Raw genomic sequence first — 19,135 nt, 5'->3', positions numbered from 1 at the left:
TTATGAAATGCTTTTGCTTTGAGGTCAAATTTGTCAATTTTGCCGTCGCCGTTCAAACACCCAACGCAACGCTTGGGAGTAACCTGGACGTCAACCGGCCCGCGACTGCACCTACCCCACGAACCGGTCCGCGTGCGTTGGGCCTTTGATGGCGCGATCCGCTGCCTTGCTTCTTCCCAAATTAAGTCGCCCATCACCTAACCTTCCTTTCAATCCCTCCCTCCCTCCCTCCATCCCCGCCTCCACCCGGCCAGCCGGCCAGCCTACTAGCTACCGCCGTTCGCCCGCCGCTATATATACCGCTCCGTCTCCCTACCCGCTTCTCGTACCCATTTGTCTTCGCCCTCCTCGAGTCCTGGCCCGCGGTTGGTGCTGAGATCGAGCTGTGGTTGTGCGGCCGTGTAATCGCCCGTCCCTTGGTTTGCGAGATGGCCGGGGTGGTGGAGGAGCTGGTGAAGAAGGCCGGCGGGTGCGCGGTGATCGACGGCGGCTTCGCCACGCAGCTGGAGGCGCTCGGCGCCGACATCAACGACTCGCTCTGGAGCGCCGCCTGCCTCATCACCAAGCCGCACCTCATCAAGGAGGTAACCCATTCACCCAACCGGCCGACGTGCCGGCGTGCACAATGCCTGCCTCCTCGTATTATCATCACAAGTTCATGACCACGATCTGTCTCTCGTCGTGCTCGTCGCATCATCACCTCACAATACGATGCACCAGCTGATAAATTAGTATCGTACGTGTACCTAGTATCGTGTCTGACGCGGTTTGGCATGTGGCGAGGGTTTGCGCTTTTAAATTGTAGTGTTAGCTACGGGTCAACTCTATCTCTACAGCTAACATGAGCAGATCAAAAGTGGAATAAATCAATCTTGGCGATGACCGGGGCAATAACGCTGCTTTCATTTTCCTACCTACCTTTTATATAGCATTTAAAAAGGGATTGAAGAGGAGATCACCTACCTCTTTTGACGGGCAGAGGGTAAAGGGGAAAAGAGATCACCCACTTTTACCAACGATCGAGAGTCCAACATTCTCCCGCTGTTGAGATTTATGCCCAAGTAGCCTCAGAGGGTGTTTGTTTCCACGGATTAGGGACTTTAAAAAGTCCCTATAAGTCTCATCTAAACCAAACAGAAAAAACTTATAAGAACTTAAAGTGAGCATTTGGGACTTATGAAATAAGACTTTTAAGGAGGGACTTATAGTTGTAATATGGTCTTTTAGTCCATGTTAAGTCGCAGGAATCAAACATATAGGGACTTTTTAGGGACTTGAGACTTATAAGTTGGGACTACAAAAGTTCTAAGACTTATGAACCAAACATGGTCATTCCTAACTATAAGTCTCTATAAGTCCCAGCAATTTGACTCGACTGCTTCATCGCATGAATTTCATAGTGCGTACGCCTGAATTGTGTTGCAAAACGTCAACTTCAGATGAATCTCGAAGCTAACTCAACTTCAGCCATTGCTTGTTGAGTACCACTGTCCTGATAGTTTCGTTTACACGTTCGACAACTTGCACTGGTGTCGGCAGGTCAATGACCGTCCAGCGGGAGTACTATTAAAATACCATCATGTGCACTTGATTTAGAAACGAATAGCGTATGAAAAATATTGAGAAAAAGTGACCATAAGAAAACTAATAAATATTACAGAAAAAGACTTTCGCCCTGCTTTACAACCACCAACACAACAAGAAACAAATAAATATTTGGCCGTTTTGAAATATTAATTATTTTTTGCTTTGTATGAATAGCATATATTACAAAAACTTATTTGGATGGCATTTGCTTGCAATGGGCTTCATATTTTTGCTGCATGGAAGAAAGAGTGTGTCAAGGGCATTTTTGTACTTTTGCATGGCTGCATCACCAAAATAGAGTTTTTAGGAGATTATCAAACAGCTTGACCGGGCCATAACAGTGACAGATAGTAGCAAATAATGCTTAAAATAAACCTGTAGTTAGCCCAAAAATGCTGAATTAGCTTTGAGTCTAATGGCACATACTCCCTCCATTCCAAAATATAGTGCGCCCACGCTTTCCGAGGTCTAACTTTGACCATAAATTTAACCAACGAGACCAACTGCGGCGAGAAAAAAAATTTATATAATTGATAACTTCTTTCGAATACGAATTCACTGATATAATTTTTGCTCCCGCCACAATCGGTCTTGGTAGTTAAATTTACGGTCAAAGTTGAAGCACGTGGATAGAGGAAGCGCTACATTGTGAAATGGAGGGAGTACATGTTTTCTTAACGGAATTCCACAAGTGTGTGTTCTGTGTGCAGATGGTCCAGATCCACAATAGACACTAGGAGGAGATTTTTTTTACGGGAAAAGTTTATCATGCATATAAATTTACTACCTCCGTACCAAAATATAAGATAGAAGTTTTGGTGTGAAGAACCTAACATCTTCCTTTTTACAACTGCAGGTCCATATGCAGTATCTTGAAGCTGGTGCCGACGTCATCATCTCCTCGTCCTACCAGGTACTATCATCATTGCCGTTATTCTACCGCTTCTCTTCTATGGCTTCAAAGTTCAAATTTCAAACACAGATGAATAAGAGGCTCCCATAAAAATTCTCTGAATCTATCATCTTCCAGCCTAAGAAAAATGCCATTATGCCTTCCATTTTCTGCAGGCAACTATCCCGGGGTTCCTGGCCAGAGGACTGCTCCTGGAGGAGGCAGAAGGATTACTGCGAACCAGCGTCCAGCTGGCACGGGAGGCCCGAGACGAGTTCTGGAAGTCGACGCTGCGGAGCTCCAAGCCCGTCTACAACCGCGCCCTCGTTGCCGCCTCCATCGGGAGCTACGGAGCCTACCTAGCGGATGGATCAGAGTACAGGTAAATAACACACCAGCTCCGTCGCAGAAGCACTGCAAATGAATGAACTCTTGAACCATCCTGAGAAGCACACGCGTTTTACAGTCATCGTGCAATTGGTTGTTTTGCAGTGGGTCGTACGGAGACGACGTCACGTCGGAGAAGCTCAAGGACTTCCACCGGCGCCGGCTGCAGGTCCTGGCGAACGCGGGGCCCGACCTGATCGCGTTCGAGGCCATTCCCAACAAGATGGAGGCTAAGGTATGCTCTGTGCTGTGATCCTAATGGAGAGTACTGGTTTAAAAAGGCCTGTCAAGTTCGTTTGCTGAAAGGAACGAACACATTTTGTAGGCTCTGGTTGAGCTTCTAGAGGAGGAGAACATCCAGGTGCCGTCGTGGATCTGCTTCAGCTCGGTGGACGGCAAGCACCTCTGCTCGGGGGAGAGCTTCGGGGACTGCCTCGAGATCCTCAACGCCAGCGAGAAGGTCGCCATCGTGGGGGTGAACTGCACGCCGCCTCAGTTCGTGGAGGGCATCATACGCGACTTCAAGAAGGTCTGCAGCTTCTTCCCTGTTTGTTCAGCAACTATGTAGCCGGTCACCGTTTTCTCCACAATGTACACCTGTTCTACGGTAGTCCGAAATCTCAAACATAATGCATCTTGCTCGTGATTGATTCTCCAACAGCAAACGAAGAAGGCGATCGCGGTGTACCCCAACAGCGGCGAGGTCTGGGACGGGAGAGCCAAGAGGTGGCTGGTGAGTAGACGACTGACGCTACGTCGTGTACTTCATTCTAGTTATTACTTACTGACATATGATGTTCTTTAACGAGCGGCTGATGCCTTTTGTGATGTGAAATTGACACAGCCGGTGGAGTGCTTCGGCCGCAAGAGCTTTGACGTGATGGCGAGGCGGTGGCAGGAGGCCGGCGCCAGCCTCGTGGGAGGATGCTGCCGGACGACGCCGTCGACCATCCGGGCGGTCTCCAATGCGCTCAAGAGCAGGAACGGGCAGTGACATCTTCTTCAGAAGTTCAGAGTCGCGGTTTCGTTTCAGTCCCGAGGAGGTGTAGAATGTCTCATGATGTGTACTTCTGACGTGCGCCAATCGTATTTGGGCACTGGTTATCCAGTCATCATGGATTCGGGTGTAGGATGTCAGGTTCTTTACCAAAATCAGTCCATCAGGATGTTCTAAGATAGCTGCTCCAGATTTGTCTGAGAAGATTATGATGTAATCATGATTTTCATCTGATTCCCTCTAGTTAACCTAGCAATTCTTTTATGCTTAATGAAAATGGCAAACCGTTGCCTCGTTTAAAAAATATCGACTGTGATGCAAACACTCGTTACGTACTGAAACTAACCAGTGAAGCCACAAAGATTATTTCACCTTTGATGACTACCACCAACTAACCACCAAAGCGACAATCTGATGAACTTTTGGATCAAGTTACTTTGCACTTAACTTCAATTGTTGAAATTGAACAAATGGCGAGCTTTTACAATTCGATTCATAAAAATCATGTGTGTTATCTTTATTAAAATTTCCTAGAGTTGACATCTTGAGATTTTGCACCCGACTTAATTAGCTAAATAACATTAAAAAAACTCCCCATCCTTTTTAAAATAAAAGTATTTTTTTTTGCGGGTGAAAATAAAATTACTACATAGACACGATTTCAAAAGTATAGGTAAAAAAAATTACATGTCTGGATGATAAAAATTACACACAAAAGTTGCCATGCTTCTAAGTAATAAACATATCATTTCATACATACACGGATATATAGTTAAAAAATCAAAAGCGTTTCCATGTTGTGGACAAAACTTTGACATGCTCTGAAATTTCCCATGGCTCTTAAATTTTTTGCTATTGTTCAGGAAAGTAATTTGCCATGGCTCTGAAATTAAATTAGCCATGATATCTAAATTGTCATTTTTGAGAGAACAAAATTCGTGAAACAAAATTAAACTGACATGAATCTGCTGTGAAACAAATTTCTAGAAGTTACAAAATTTGCCATGTTACCATGTTTTCAGGATTTTCACATACACATATATGTAAACTGACGTGTTTTCAGGATTTTAGATAATGGCAACCATACAAGTAAACTGCCATGAAAGGTTTTTTTTTCTTCTAAAAATGGCCATGTGATGTATTCAAAACAATGCAAAATTTTCCATTTTGTACAGAACACACTTTCCTTCTAAAAATTGTCATGTGGTCAGTCCAAACACATTCACATCTTGCCATGTTCCACAAAACACATGTTCACAAATTTGTCATGTGACTATTACAATTTTAAAAGAAAAATTAGGATGATGTATGTAACAAAACAATTCAAAAATTGTCATGTTTTACCGAACACACTTCCCCCCTAAAATTGCCATGTGATCAGTCCATACACATTCACAACTTGTCATGTTCTACACAACACATGTTCACGGAATTTGCCATGTGACTATATATAATTTTTCTAATTTGTTTTCATCATGTATGAAACAAGCTTTTTCTAAATTTGCCAGATTCTACGGAACACATTTTCATAAATTTGCCATGTGACTGTTACAAAGTTTCCATTTTTTGCATATGTAACAAACTTTTCTGAATTTGGCATGTTGTACAGAACACACTATCCCCTTAAATTGCCGTGTGATTAGTCCAAGCATTGTCACAACTTGCTATGTTCTAAACAACACATTTTCATAAATTTGACATGTGACTATTACAAATTTTCTAATTTTTGTCATGATGTATGACACAAACTTTTCTACATTTGTCATGTTGTACAGAACACACTTTCACCTAAAAATTGCCATGTGATCAGTCTAAAACATTTTTCACAATGTTACCATGTGACTTGTTACAATTTTCCTAAATTTTTCCATGACATAAGAGACCAATTTTCCCCCTTAAATTTGCCATGTGATCACTCCTAACATTTTCTTAAAAAAACATTTTTCTAGATAATGAATCTTCATAAATTTTCCATGTGACTGCTACATTTTTTTTCTTGAACATTGTCATGTTGTAGTAAACAAAACGTTTTCCACATTTGTTATGTGACATGTACAAACATTTGCCAAGTGAGACTTTTTTCGGAAAAAGGATCAGATCTATTATAAAAGGTCAGTTAAAGTACAAAGCATCTCAAATATAATAGAAATTACATCGAGATTCCGAGACTACCGAACAACCACTACTGCCGCCAGAACGAGCCACCAACGCATTGTTGTCGCCGCTCCTCTACCAGAGCCGGATTGACCCTGTCAATGACAGCCGGGAAGTCTTCGTGTACGTGCCCCTAAGGACCAACGTCCTGGAGCTGCGGTCATCGCCATTGAACCCTTGCATAGATCTGAAGCACCAGACACCAAATCTCGCCACATGACGAGACCCGGAACTCACTGCCCCAAAGAGACGGTAGGAATATGCTTCGAAGCTCCGCTAACTTAGGACGGACGGACGAACTCGAGAAGAATCGGAGCCCGGAAGACAAACTTGAAGAAGCACCGCCATCTGCCCGAGTGTTGCACCTGCTAGGGTTAAAAAATCCTAATCTGAACTACTAACTGGAACGAAGACACCGAGATTCCCCTCCCCGCCACCAACCGCCGGAGTGGCTGGGAGAGAGAAGACAAACCCACGGACTCGTTGGTGGGGTCTGAAGGGGAGAGTTTTTCCTAGCGTCCTAGGGTCAGGGGAGGAAAACTTGACAACCTATATAATAGAGTTTAAAACTAGTCATGATAAAGTGTTAACCCCCTAGACAAAAAAGTTGCCACACTAAGTTAAAATAAAGCTACAAGGGACTATCATGTATGGTAACTATGTTGATAATTTAGTGTATGTGTGCAACATTATTATTGCCACGTAAACCTATCAAATACACAATAGATCTACTCCAAAGTTGCCAACTAAATGTGGCCATGAAAGGGGAAATAGCTCAAAACAAGGCTTTGAGACCACAAGTTGCCAGCCTAAAATATGTCATAGAAAATTGCCATGGTAATACCCACTCCATCCAATCCAAATTAATTGACGCAGCTGTAGTACAAAGTTGTGCTGAAGTTGTGTCATTTAATTCGAATCAGAGGGAGTACATGAAGAAGGAAAATTTCCGTCACGAATACACAAAGATTGCCATGATGAATACACAATGATGAACATGGCAAATCTTTCGTATCCCCTCTGTTGCAATCAGCAAGAGGCAACACCTATATGAACAAGCAAAACTACCGTCATGAATACACAATGATTGCCGTAATGGATACACAAACAATGATGAACATTGCAAATGTTCCTCATCCCCTCTGTTACAATCAGTAAGATCCCCTCTGTTGCAATCAGTAGGACGACAATCCTATGGGATTCATCTCTTTTGTTTTTGAGAAAAAAAATAGCCTTCACTCTACCATCCTCGCCTCCTTCATCTGCTCGTTCTATCGATCTGGTGAAGCAACACATGACCACACAGTGCTTTCCCCTTTGATCAAAATCAAGCGCAAACCATTGCTAAGACATAGGGTCAATTCTTTTAGGCAGCTTGAAACACAAGCTGCCTCTCCCCAAGTTAAACCTAAAATTTGTTTAGACTTCTAAATTAGTTATTCTATAACTAGTTTAGAAGTCTCAATAAATAAAGAGATGGCTTATGAAAAAAGTTGGCAAGGAGGCAGCTTATTTTTTTAAGCTGACAAGAATTGGCCAATCCCACGCTAACCAATACCTGCGATGATTATCCCCCATAACTCCAGTACGAAATGAACTAAAAAAAGAGGAGGAACTTCCCCACGGTCGCTGCCACAGCTCAGCCCCCGTGCGGCGTCGGGTCAGTTCCTCCGTGCCAGCTAACGTCAGATGATCAACATTTCCATTTCAACAAGGATACCAAAACACTTAAAAGTTAATGTCATCATGGATAAACCATCTTCTTGTTACAGCAGATACAGTACTGTTCACTTATTCCAGGACCCATACGCTACAGTACACCATTTCAGTTTCGATGAGACTAGCTAAGTACTCGCTAGCAGCCTTCTCCATGTTCCTATGACATAATAAGGTTATTCACATGGCGACTGCTGGCCTTACCCCATCTTTGCAGCGCCTGCTAAACGAACACTATGTCATACATACAGGTGCACATGAATACCCACAGCATGTTGACATATCCATGGTGAACACTACAACTTTACAACACCCACCGAGAGGAAGGTTGTCTATGGACGCCACCACAAGCCCATGTATACAGTGGAGATCTCATCAAGGATTCTCCAACTTGATTTCTTCTGAATTCAGTGGAACATGAGTTATGATCAATTCCCCCTCAGAATAACCATTCATTAGAAGCTTTCCAATCTTCATCCTCCAATCTGTGCTATATTTCTCGTTCCACCTGTCATGAACCACCCGATCGCGGTAGTTCAGCAACGTCCCAAGCCCAGTGTTTGGTATCCAACCATATTCTTGCAAAACCTTCGCCTCACCTTCTGATAAATCTTCACCGATCTGAACAAGAAGATATTTAGATTACACCAATGGAAGCAGAACGAACATCATAAACATAAGATTTGCTGGAACTGAACACACAGTTAACAACTTGGGTGATGGCGACCTTAAATTTACTTTGATAGGTTGAAGATATACATAAGCATTTGTACACACACTGTCAGCCACAAGTTTTGCTGCACAAGACGGTGAAAGAAACAGGGAGCAAAAAAGCTTACCAATAGTGGCCTGTTTTCAATAAGAGCGGTCCTGCCACAGCTACTAAGCTTCATAGCAGTAACCATCCTTCGGATCTGCCATTCTATTGGCACTGATTGCAGAATTTCAAAGAAATAAGTTGCATAACCATATTCAGGACGCTCAAGAACTAGCCTGTGTAAAAAAATTACAAAGGAGTTGCATAACTATACACATCAATCACCATGTTGACTAGCATACAAGGTAAGAAAACTCACCTATTATGGCTTTTAAATACAAAAATGAAGGATTGCAAATCCCTGCACCATCCCCACTCCACAGGACAATCACGGAACTGAAGATAGCGCGACTACAAGAGATAGCGCTGTATCAAGCTAAAGAAGCTTGTATCAAGTGGAAAATGCACAGATTATCCAGGGAGATGGATTCATACCTGCTCAATGAGAGAAATTAAGCAAGCTAAGCAGTAAATAGCCTTCCCCCCCTTCCCATGCTTGGCTACGGACTTCAACAAGGATGTTCTTTGTGGAAACAACTGCACATTGACGAGCAGCAGTGTCATAATTACATGAAAAAATTACCAATACCAATGCACAGCAAATACTTTTCATACATTAGATCATACCAAGATACAACTGCAGCAGCTAAGAATGCATATACAAGAGCTGTATCCGTTTACTAATTTACCAATTACATAAATTAACTCGTGGAAGCATCTACCTCAATGAAGAGTACACGATGGTAAATGCAGGACTATTCAAAACAGTATATTCAAGAGATCACTTGTCCATTTGTGGAATTCTACAGTACATTTATGTTTTCAGATCTCCAAAACTTGTTTGGGACTGAAAGGCTTTGTTGTTGTATTTATGTTTTCAGATCAATATGTCCGTACAGTGCCAGCGGTATAGACTTCTTTCTCGAACTGCTTTATGTTTAGGGTCCCACTCCCTATAAGCTGAAGAATTTCATATGGGCACCTGGCAGCTCCTCAATGTTCTGTACTTCTGTATTTGCGAATGATAGCATTTGCTAACAGGAAGCTTCAACATCAATGTATGCTGGATATAATTAATATGATTTCCATTTTTTCAGAGACTGAGTTTTTAAACTCAGAGAACAATTAATTCAAGATAAGAAAATTAACCTATTTACAAAAGAAATAGCATACAACAATTCTTTTTCTGGATTTGTTCACAGACCATTTATTAGAAAACCACATGATCTTCTGTAAGGTAAGGTGAGTAGGTATTGCAGCAGTCAATCGTAAATATAGCAATTTGGCTTTTGCTACCGCCCCTCAGCAAAGTGACTTTGCAGTTCAAAAAGCGCCTCCTTTTGCTAAATTATGTATCATAAGTAAAAATATTTTATATACTATGTTTTACTGAAGTGCTATTTTCTTTTCAAGAAAAGAAGCATCAGTTCGTGTTATACTAAGTAGCACTCTAGAACAGCTTACTTTTGTAATCACATTTTCAAGGTCTTGAAAGTCACTTTCTGTGCAATCTGGAAGCATTTCATCGTCTTCTACAACGTCATAAAGTTTAATCTCTTTGACCACTATTCCTTTGTCCAGAAGAATCTACAGGCAGGAAAGGACACACAAAGAATCACAAAGCTGACGTTATTGCTTTTAGATAGAATTATGTATGTAGCGGAAAGGTACCTGTAGAAGTCCTGGAGCATCTTCTTCAAGAGCTGTTTCAATCGAATCCCTGCACACATAGTTTCTGTAAGCATAATTTCAAAGATAGCATTAACGTACAAACAAATAGACCATGCAGTCCAAACAATTAGACCATGTAACATACGTCGCAGTTTTCTTCTTCCTCTTTTGCCTAGAAGGGTAAGGAATACCCTCATCATTTTTGTAACCATCTTCTTCAAGCACCTTTTCACTTGAATCCCTGCGAATGTCATTTTTTATAAGCATAAATATGAAATACTGTGTGAACATTAAAAAAAGTACTAATACTGCGTAGATTGCAATTTACCTCTTCTTCCTTTGTCGAGAACAAGGTGCAAGGCCCCCATTGCAGTTCAGAGTTCTGGTGTGAGGTTTTTTCACAATAGGCTCCATACTACTGATAAAGCTGTTCTCACATAAGCCAGGCAACTCATACCCACTTAGTTCACTTTTTACTCCTAAAGATGGTAGTGAGTCTTCAGCATCTTTTGGCACACATTCCAGAATAGAACCAGAGACCTTGAGGCCATCGTTGTTTGAGTGCTGAAATTTCACAGGAGATTCAGAAGGATAAATCGCATAACCGTCCAATGCAGGCTCCGTTTTTACATCAACCAAATAGGTCCCAGAATTTCTCGGTGCCAGCTGAACGTTTTCATCTCCACAAGCCGGTGTTTGACTTAATAAGAGCTCAGCACTAGAATTAAAAGCCTTGTCATTTACTGGACCTTCAGTATCTTCAACTGGAATTTCCTTGTCATTCACAGAACATTCCCTGTAGGCTGTTCCTTCGTGATTTCTGTAATCAACATTGCAAAACAGAACATTAATCAACGTAACAGGGATAAAGTCATAACAGCTAAAAAGATCCATACATTTCCTCACTCTCACTTTTGGGAACTGGCCCACTTGTTTCAGCATCCATTTGCATGGATGAATTTCCCATATCATTCAAAGCACACTTTTCAGCAGATACCCTAGCAGAGCAAGAACGCATGTCTGCTAGAAGGATTCGGTAGCGGTCTTGAAGAGACATGTGATCCAGCTCAGTTTCAGCCTGATCATTAATTTGGTTTTCATGATTAACATCTGCGGTATCCAAAACATGTTTGAGGGAACATGGTTTGTCCTGATCAGGATACATCTCAACCAGCATCTGTTCCTGATTGTTTCCATTGCCTGGAAAGGAAATCACTGTCACAATCTTTGGAACAGAAAGTACATTTAAAATAAGAAAACTACAAATGAAGATCAAAACCTTCAACAAAATTACTTTCAGTAGCCATATTAACAGAAAGTTTTTCCAATTGTGCGTCCTCTTTTTCTTCTCTGGAATCATCATCAGTCACAGAATTATCCTGCACATATACCCCATAAGAATTAACCATCTATTTACAAATGACAACCTACAAAACCAAGCATTGTAAGCTTTAGAAAGTAGGAAGCCTGATGATTTCTAAAAGTTAAAAAAATGGTAATAAATACATAAGAGTTGCTCTTACCACAGTCAGATAAACTACAACGAATTTTTTAAGGGTAATAATGAAACTTTAACTACACTGAAAAGTTAAGCACAAGGCATTAAACATGACAAAAGGAATGCAGAACAGGAAATAATAACTAGTGCAACGACAATCAAATTGATACCAAAACAAAATATAGGAGAAAGAGCAGGTATTGATACAAAAAGCTCCAAAGGCCAAATACAATATCATTACTTCTCTACGTAGTGCTGGAGCAACATTACTTTGAAAAGTTCATCTTTCAATTTCAAGTAGGATAATAAGGTTCAAATAAATAAACATAAAACAACAAGAGAACATTTCAAAAGAACCAGACAATGGCCAAAGGGTCAAAATTATGTCATTCTGTATAAAAAACAAAAAATTCTGCAATATGGCCCGAAAATGAAGCCTAACAGGCAGTTTAGTGAGAACAGGTTATCAGTGAACAAATGTAACATAAAGATCTGTCCCGCCCTAGCTGGCTAAGCCAGGGATAGAATGGGAAGATATACCTTGTGGTCTTTCATCAAAAAGGAATGATATAAGTTTTTAGCTTCTCAGAAAAAGAATGAGGAGATATGTCGTGTTTATCTCTATATAGGCGAAAGTATCTTCGCAACAACGTTTACATGATAATAATAAAAAACTAGACAATAATATCAAAAGTAACAACTTATCGGCATAACATTACCCTGCTTGTTGTCGGGATAATAAATAGCATGTATTATAGTTACCTGATTCGCGGTTCGTTCGGTTCACAATTCGAATTTGCTACATCCTATGAATCAGGTTCGATGGGGGGCATGGTTTTTGAGTCGCTGACTAATCGCCAAGTCGTTTTCTAGAAATCAGGGCGACTCGCGACTATACAGCGACTTGAGTCGACTAATCGCCGAGCCGCAGGGCTGGCGGCGACTTGACTAGTCGCAACTCAAAAACCATGATGGGGGGGGGGGTACATCTTTGATCCGCAAATTGGAGATCCGGTTCACGAACTTGCTGTCTTGGATTTCGAAAAGGCTACTATAAGATCCGCATGCAAATAGCCACAGGAGATCCTAGCTCCGGTTAGCATACTTGTTATCTTGGATTCAGAAAGGGCTACTAAGATTCGCGTGCAAATGGCCACAGAAGATCCTAGATCGATACTAAATGAAAAATAGAAAAGAATGTAGGTTGGCCCAGCACAAACAGGCCCACAAGGCGACGACCTGCTCCAGTAGTTCCCGATAGCCTCTAGCTTAAGCCAGCGCCACTGCCTCCATGCGATTCGGCGTATGCTGCTCGTTCTCCCTGCTAGCTCCCAACAACCGGAAGTCGCCGCTGCTCTCTCCTGTAATCCCCTCCTGCTCATAATCCTGTAGATGGAGAGTAGCATGTCCTCCGCCGTGCATCCGCAGAGAGCAGGAGGGGCTGCTGTTGCACGACAACGACAGACCGGCCGCCGGATCTTGGCCACTGCCAGACCACCGTCTGCTGCGCCGGCCACCGGGTCTAGGCTGCCATCTAGTCCCCGCTGGCGTTTGACAAATCAGACAGCGATTTCAGATCGAACCGAGCGAATTCGAACTCTGATCTGGATCGTTCAATATAGATCGGAGTTCGAGGCCCCTCCCAGCGAATCTGGTAACTATGGTATGTATTCCTGGTATCTTTGAAAAATAACTATGCATATGATTATGATGTGAACAGTCAAATACTGAAACCCACCATTAATTGACTGTTGAGCACAATCATAAATAGCAACTCATTTCTTCTTCTTTTTAACTACTGTGTAAATTTCATGGTGCCACTTTCACCAACTTGAAAGGGGAACTTTTCAGTTTCCAGTGCGTGATGAGACTGCGTAACCAAAATACTAGATGAAAATGGTGTAGATAATAATGGTCACCCCCTCACGAGAAAATTTAACTGTGATGTACCAATGGAAGTAAGAACAAATAATACCTGTGCAGATTGAACAGAAGCTTTTGCAGCGCATTCACAATGACTTTTCTGTGACTTGTAGAATACCTTTGAAAGCACTAGTTCGCCCTCATTCTCCATTGTGTTTTTGATATAATATTGATGTAGTTTCCAATCAGTTCTCCGAGGGCTGTTCTTGAAGGTGTATAGGGCAAATGTTTCCTTGCAACCTCGTAGACCCCCATCCAAGATAATAGATCTAGAGGGGCCATTTTTTTGCCAGCTGATATCTTTGTCATTCTCATTGTTGTCTAAGTTTATTTTTTTGTGAAAGAAGTACAATGCATGTCCATCTTGCCTCATACCTGTAGGATTGCAGCCAAATGTACAATTGCTAGTTAGTGACAAAACAAGCAAACAAGAGATGTAAATACATCAGAGTGGACTTTTGGGACATGGCGGCAAGCGAGGATGATATAAAGTCTGTCTCCCAGTGCATGCAGATTCCTACTTAATATAGCTGCTTAGTGAATACGACGCGGAGCCGATTGTTACGCAAATAAGTAATACCTGGGCAAACAGTGCAATACGTACATCGACGGTCTGCATTAACTGGAATCCAAATAAAGATCGATGGCAGATAGTAATCCCTCTACCAATCCTGTACAAATTTTCTGGCTGGATTGCATCTCTCTCTACCAATTCAAACCGTCAATGCAGACCGTCAATACAAATTTTCTGGATTAACTGGTTTGTGTACACGCTTACCATTAATGGACACATCAACGGTCTGCATTAACTGGACTGCATCTCTCTCTAACAATCCTGCACAAATTTTCTGGAATTTCTAGCAGGAGAGAAGATGGACAGATGGTAATCCGTCTGGATCGTGGAGTTGTGCTCAGTTCCAGGATTTAGTTGTTTTCAGTGCTGATACTACTCGGTTAGACACTGTGGTTGAGGTGACAGAGGAGGATTCGTCAGAGGGTGATCTATACAAAGCACCTTGACACTGGCGACTGAGCAGCAACATGTACGATTTGCATTGATAGTGCATGCACTGACAATATTTAGTATGCGCAACGTCGATGGGGTCTTTGTTACGTCCGGCTAACGAGAGTAATAAGTGAGAGGGGAAATAATGAGGTACAAAAAGTTCTATGTACTAATTAGTAGTTGTCCAGACGGTTGGTACATAAATTCTGTCTCTGGCAGTGTGTGCATAATTAAAACTAATAACCCGCTATGTATAATTAAAGCTAATAACTCGCTATGGATTGATGCTGATTAAGAAGAAATAAACTACATAGAGGAGGGAGATATAATCTATCGTCTTTTACATAGTTATCCTCTTAATAGATCAATGGATTCTTGATTAGGCCATTAGGGTAGTGGCCGTCTTCAGTGGAGATGGATGAGGACCATGCAAATGACTAAGAGGTTGAACCAACTGGGAGAGAAATATAGTGTAGCAGGATTTCAGAGAGATCAGAGCTGGAATTTAGGAACTGGGAGCGTTGTTTAGTCATTGCTTGGTCAAAAGATTACATGGCCAGACCTTAGGCCATCACTGTGCTCTACTGATTCATCAGAGGCACTAATCTGCTGGCATGCTTTTGCTGCGAGGAGAGCAATGAAGACGGTCCTGTTCAGCATTGTCCCTATTCAATGTTAATACATACCGTAAACATGAAATGCCCAACAAAATTGACATATCCCGCTAACAACAATCAAATGATCCTACACAACATTGTACACACATTATGATTGGATCTCAGATACCATGGAGGAGCCGATGAACTATTGTGCATATGCATACAGCAGCACATGAGCACGAGGGTAAACAAGAGGAGGAAGAAGGGGAGGGGAGAAGAATGACTGAATGAGAGAGGGGGAGCTGCGAGGTGGAGGTAATAAATCCCTGGTGCATAAATCTGTGAACAGCTGCTAAGCTTAAATGAGAGTGTGTCGCCAGTGGGTAAATGAGGTGGGTCTGTGTCATTACTGCGCTGTGGAATACAACCTTAATACACCATCGTTCCATTTCCCTCTGAGTTTATACGTGAATCGTTGTATGAATAAAGCATGAATCTTAGAGGATTGAACCATGAAGATATGGACCTTGCCTGGCACCATGTCTCAAGGTGCATTTTCGGTAAATACATCCCATAAAGAGTAAACATACCTGGCATATCTCGAGGATGGGTACAGCCAAATCTTGCACCTTCATCACCAGATTTAATAAATTCACTGATGAATGGATGACGATGAGCCAGGCCATTCCCCATTTCTGCAGCCAGATGCCATAGAAGATCACTGTCGCTGGGGTTAAATTCCACACCCCTTGGTAACCCTGGCCAACTCTGCAATATGACAAGCACGATCCAAAAGTCAATAAGTAATTTAACATGTTGCTAAGCAGCTCCACTACCGTTGCTTCGTAGGAAAGATCTTGGCACATTTAAAGGTTACAAGAGCAGATCATTGAATGGCTCAACTTGGTAATGAATAGTATGGTACTAATTTCAGCAAGTGCGCACGTAGAACAAAGTTCTCTTCATTATCAGGTGATAAAAGAAGGTTCATAGGCATAGTCAAAGCAATTGCATGGAAATGGGTAGCTAGATAAGCAGGGCACGGCAATGTTTGTGAGGTATCAGGATACATGACATATTTGCCACCTCCCTACTTCAAAAAATATATATATACTCCATCTTAAGAGAAGGTGGCAATGCCCTGACAGGCATGGATTATGACACGGATGGAGTAATCTTTATGGCTGAAAATGTGGACGGAATTAGGTCCACAGATGATGCAGGGATGCAAAAATTGGGGAAAGCCCGTGCTGACCACAATTGTCCACTTGCCAAACTTCAAAACAAAATTTCCTTTCGAGATAAGCGAATTCATGGGCAGTGGCACATCCACGAAAGAAAGGCTTAACAAGAAATGTGGTTATGAAGCCTAAAGCCATCCCCGAGACCCAGGAAGATGGAATCTGCAAAGATTGCAACTTCCAATAACCACGCATATAAGACGTTGAAGAACCGCACCTGCTGGGCCGCTCCGCCGGTGCCCTCCGGGGCGGGGGTAGCCTCGCACCTGCAAACCAGAAAGGGATCACGACACGAAAAATCTCGCACGGCAGAAGGACAAGAACGAGGCGCGCACGTACCTGGCAGGCGCCGGAGGCGAGGGTTCCACCCGCGGCGCCGGTGGAGGCCGAAGAGGGCGGCCACGGCGCGGGGCCGGGGGGAGGTGGTCGGAGTCGGAGTCGGAGTCGGGGTCGGGGCCGAGGAGGGGAGGAAGAGAGTCGATGTCGAAGGCCATTGTCGGATTAGGGTTAGAGCGGGAGAAAGGAGGGAGATTTAGGCGAGGAGAACTGTGATACTGCGAGTAGATCGAGTTTTGGCGATATGATTGGAGGGCTCAGTTAACTCAATGCCACCCAACAAGCCCAAAGTTGGGCTAGTCAGGCAGGCCTCGAATTTAGGGTTTTGGTTTTGTCCATTTTGGCCCGTGATCAGATTACACGGCTTTCATGTACTCCCTCCATCCGATCGTCATAAAAAAAATGTACTCCCTTCATCTGGTTTTGTTTGTCTCAAAAAAAATCTGGTTTTGGTGTAAAACGGGGACTTGCAGCCTAAAAAAACGACAGAAGGTTCAGATGAAGATAGGCCTGAAACAAGGCAAAAATTATTCAATGGGTTTTGCTGGTAGTATTTTAGGGTATGTTTGGATCTATGAAGAGAGCACATATATCCCATGGATGCGCTTGTGCATGCGTGGTACGCACACGTAGCAACTCCCATCGAAAATTCAAGGGTACGGCGTTTGGATGTATAGCAAAGACTATTCTAGACTTGCCATGCAAAGTTTGTCGTTTGGTGTCGTTTAAAAACATGAAAACGCTAGCTTTTAGTGATGATTTTGTCGGTTACTACTACAAGGAAAGGCTTACCAACTCCCCGCAAAAACAAAGGATTACCAATGGAGGCAAGCCAAAGTGGCTCTCTCACGCGGGCAGGCATGGAGAAACCATGTGATTTCATCATGCAAACTGCTCGCTAATGAACCCGCGGTCTAAGGAAGGTGTATAGTTGTTTACTTGCATTTCTAGTTTTCTTTCTATTTTAAAATATCACAACTAACTGAGTAGAACGTGCTTCGTCGTCTTACAACCAAATAATGAATCATGTTCTAGTGGGCTACAGCTCAACTTAGTTGGATGAGCTTAGCCTAGCAAGTAAGGATGGCTACAAATCCAAACGTTCCCTTAGACTCCATGTCTTTAGTTAGCGAGTCAAAGAATGAGTTTTCTCGTTGCCTTCTCCTCCTCTTCCTCATCCGCAGCAGCACTCCCTTTGCATTAATCATCGTTTGAATGTCAAACGTTTATTGGGCATGCTAGGGAGATTAGAATAGAGTTTAGCAGTAGGGCTTGCCAAAAAAACTCAAGGGGAGAGGGTCTCGGACGCTTTCCGACTGCCTGCAATAGTTGGCATTAATCATTAATGGTTCATGCAGTTGTCCATATTGTTCCCTAGCCACATATATAGTTTGTGATCCTCTCACCTAACGATACCACCAAGGGGGTTAATCCAGTTACTCCATGGCTAATGACGTCCACTTTCCATGGTTGGAAAACAGAAATTAATGCCCAAGCGTCTGGACATGTTAAACTTCTCCTCATGCCCGCGCTTCTGTCCACCATATCCTACTTGGATGCTTTGTCATAGTTTGCCACATGAATTTTGCTAAACTTACCATGCTTAGTGCCGATATTCTTAGCCACATTTTAGCTTGCATAAGAGAGTGTTGCCATTTTTTAAAGTTTTCAGCATACATGGTGTTTTTGTTGAAAACAATCTTGTCTGGCATGTGGCCAAAATCGAACAGCCACCCGACTTTGCAAAACATCCCTAATTTGAGGTGTGACAATGTATGGAAATCGTTGCTAGGAATCAAACAACCCCTCAAATTCTCACTCGGGGCGGACCCACCACGGTGGTTCACATACAAATTGTATATCAATGACACTCCTAGGAGCATGTTCGCATCTACTCCCTCTGTAAAGAAATATAAGAGTAGGGGGATTGTTGTTGGGAATATGCCCAAAGGTAATAATACCTATATTATTTATTTTTAAGTTTATTGTTAATGTTTATATACTTTGATATAACTGTTGTGGTTCTTTAATATGCGTTTCAGAGGAAAACTCATTAGCACATGTAGAAGTATAAACGATAAAACCAATTTCCTATTCTTGCCTCTAAGATTAGCTCAAGTGTTAATTTGATGATTCTGGTTTCCTAATCATGGGGATATGCCAGTTACATTTGAGAGCACAATGTTGGTAGATCACTCAAGTTAAATTGACCCAAGTTGTTTGTCATGCTTAGAGATTATATTGTATAGAGCCCATAGTTCATAATGCAGGAGTTAACGTATGTATGATTCCTTAGACCATGAGAGCATCA

At 42.3% G+C, this 19,135-nt stretch overlaps 2 protein-coding genes across 2 annotated transcripts; one reads left to right on the top strand and one right to left on the bottom strand.

Annotated features, from left to right (window-relative positions):
• The first annotated feature begins 201 nt into the window (after positions 1-201).
• LOC123085147 (homocysteine S-methyltransferase 1) lies at positions 202-4,106 on the top strand. Its single transcript, XM_044506746.1, has 7 exons — positions 202-584; positions 2,444-2,500; positions 2,656-2,861; positions 2,972-3,101; positions 3,192-3,395; positions 3,528-3,599; positions 3,711-4,106. The coding sequence occupies exons 1-7, from the start codon at positions 429-431 to the stop codon at positions 3,858-3,860; spliced, it is 975 nt and encodes a 324-aa protein (XP_044362681.1). The 5' UTR covers positions 202-428; the 3' UTR covers positions 3,861-4,106.
• A 3,639-nt stretch (positions 4,107-7,745) lies between these two features.
• Positions 7,746-17,110, bottom strand: LOC123085146 (uncharacterized). Its single transcript, XM_044506745.1, has 14 exons — positions 16,828-17,110; positions 16,706-16,754; positions 15,838-16,015; positions 13,695-14,017; positions 11,501-11,600; positions 11,118-11,421; positions 10,550-11,041; positions 10,367-10,462; positions 10,222-10,270; positions 10,015-10,137; positions 8,986-9,087; positions 8,810-8,901; positions 8,573-8,726; positions 7,746-8,354 (listed from the first exon to the last, which is right to left on the bottom strand). The coding sequence occupies exons 1-14, from the start codon at positions 16,980-16,982 to the stop codon at positions 8,109-8,111; spliced, it is 2,463 nt and encodes an 820-aa protein (XP_044362680.1). The 5' UTR covers positions 16,983-17,110; the 3' UTR covers positions 7,746-8,108.
• Between the last annotated feature and the right edge of the window lie 2,025 nt (positions 17,111-19,135).

Source organism: Triticum aestivum, chromosome 4A (genome assembly GCF_018294505.1).
Source record: "Triticum aestivum cultivar Chinese Spring chromosome 4A, IWGSC CS RefSeq v2.1, whole genome shotgun sequence".
Lineage (NCBI taxonomy): Eukaryota > Viridiplantae > Streptophyta > Magnoliopsida > Poales > Poaceae > Triticum > Triticum aestivum.
Note: the sequence above shows the minus strand (reverse complement) of the source record. Positions and strands in the feature narration are given on the sequence as shown.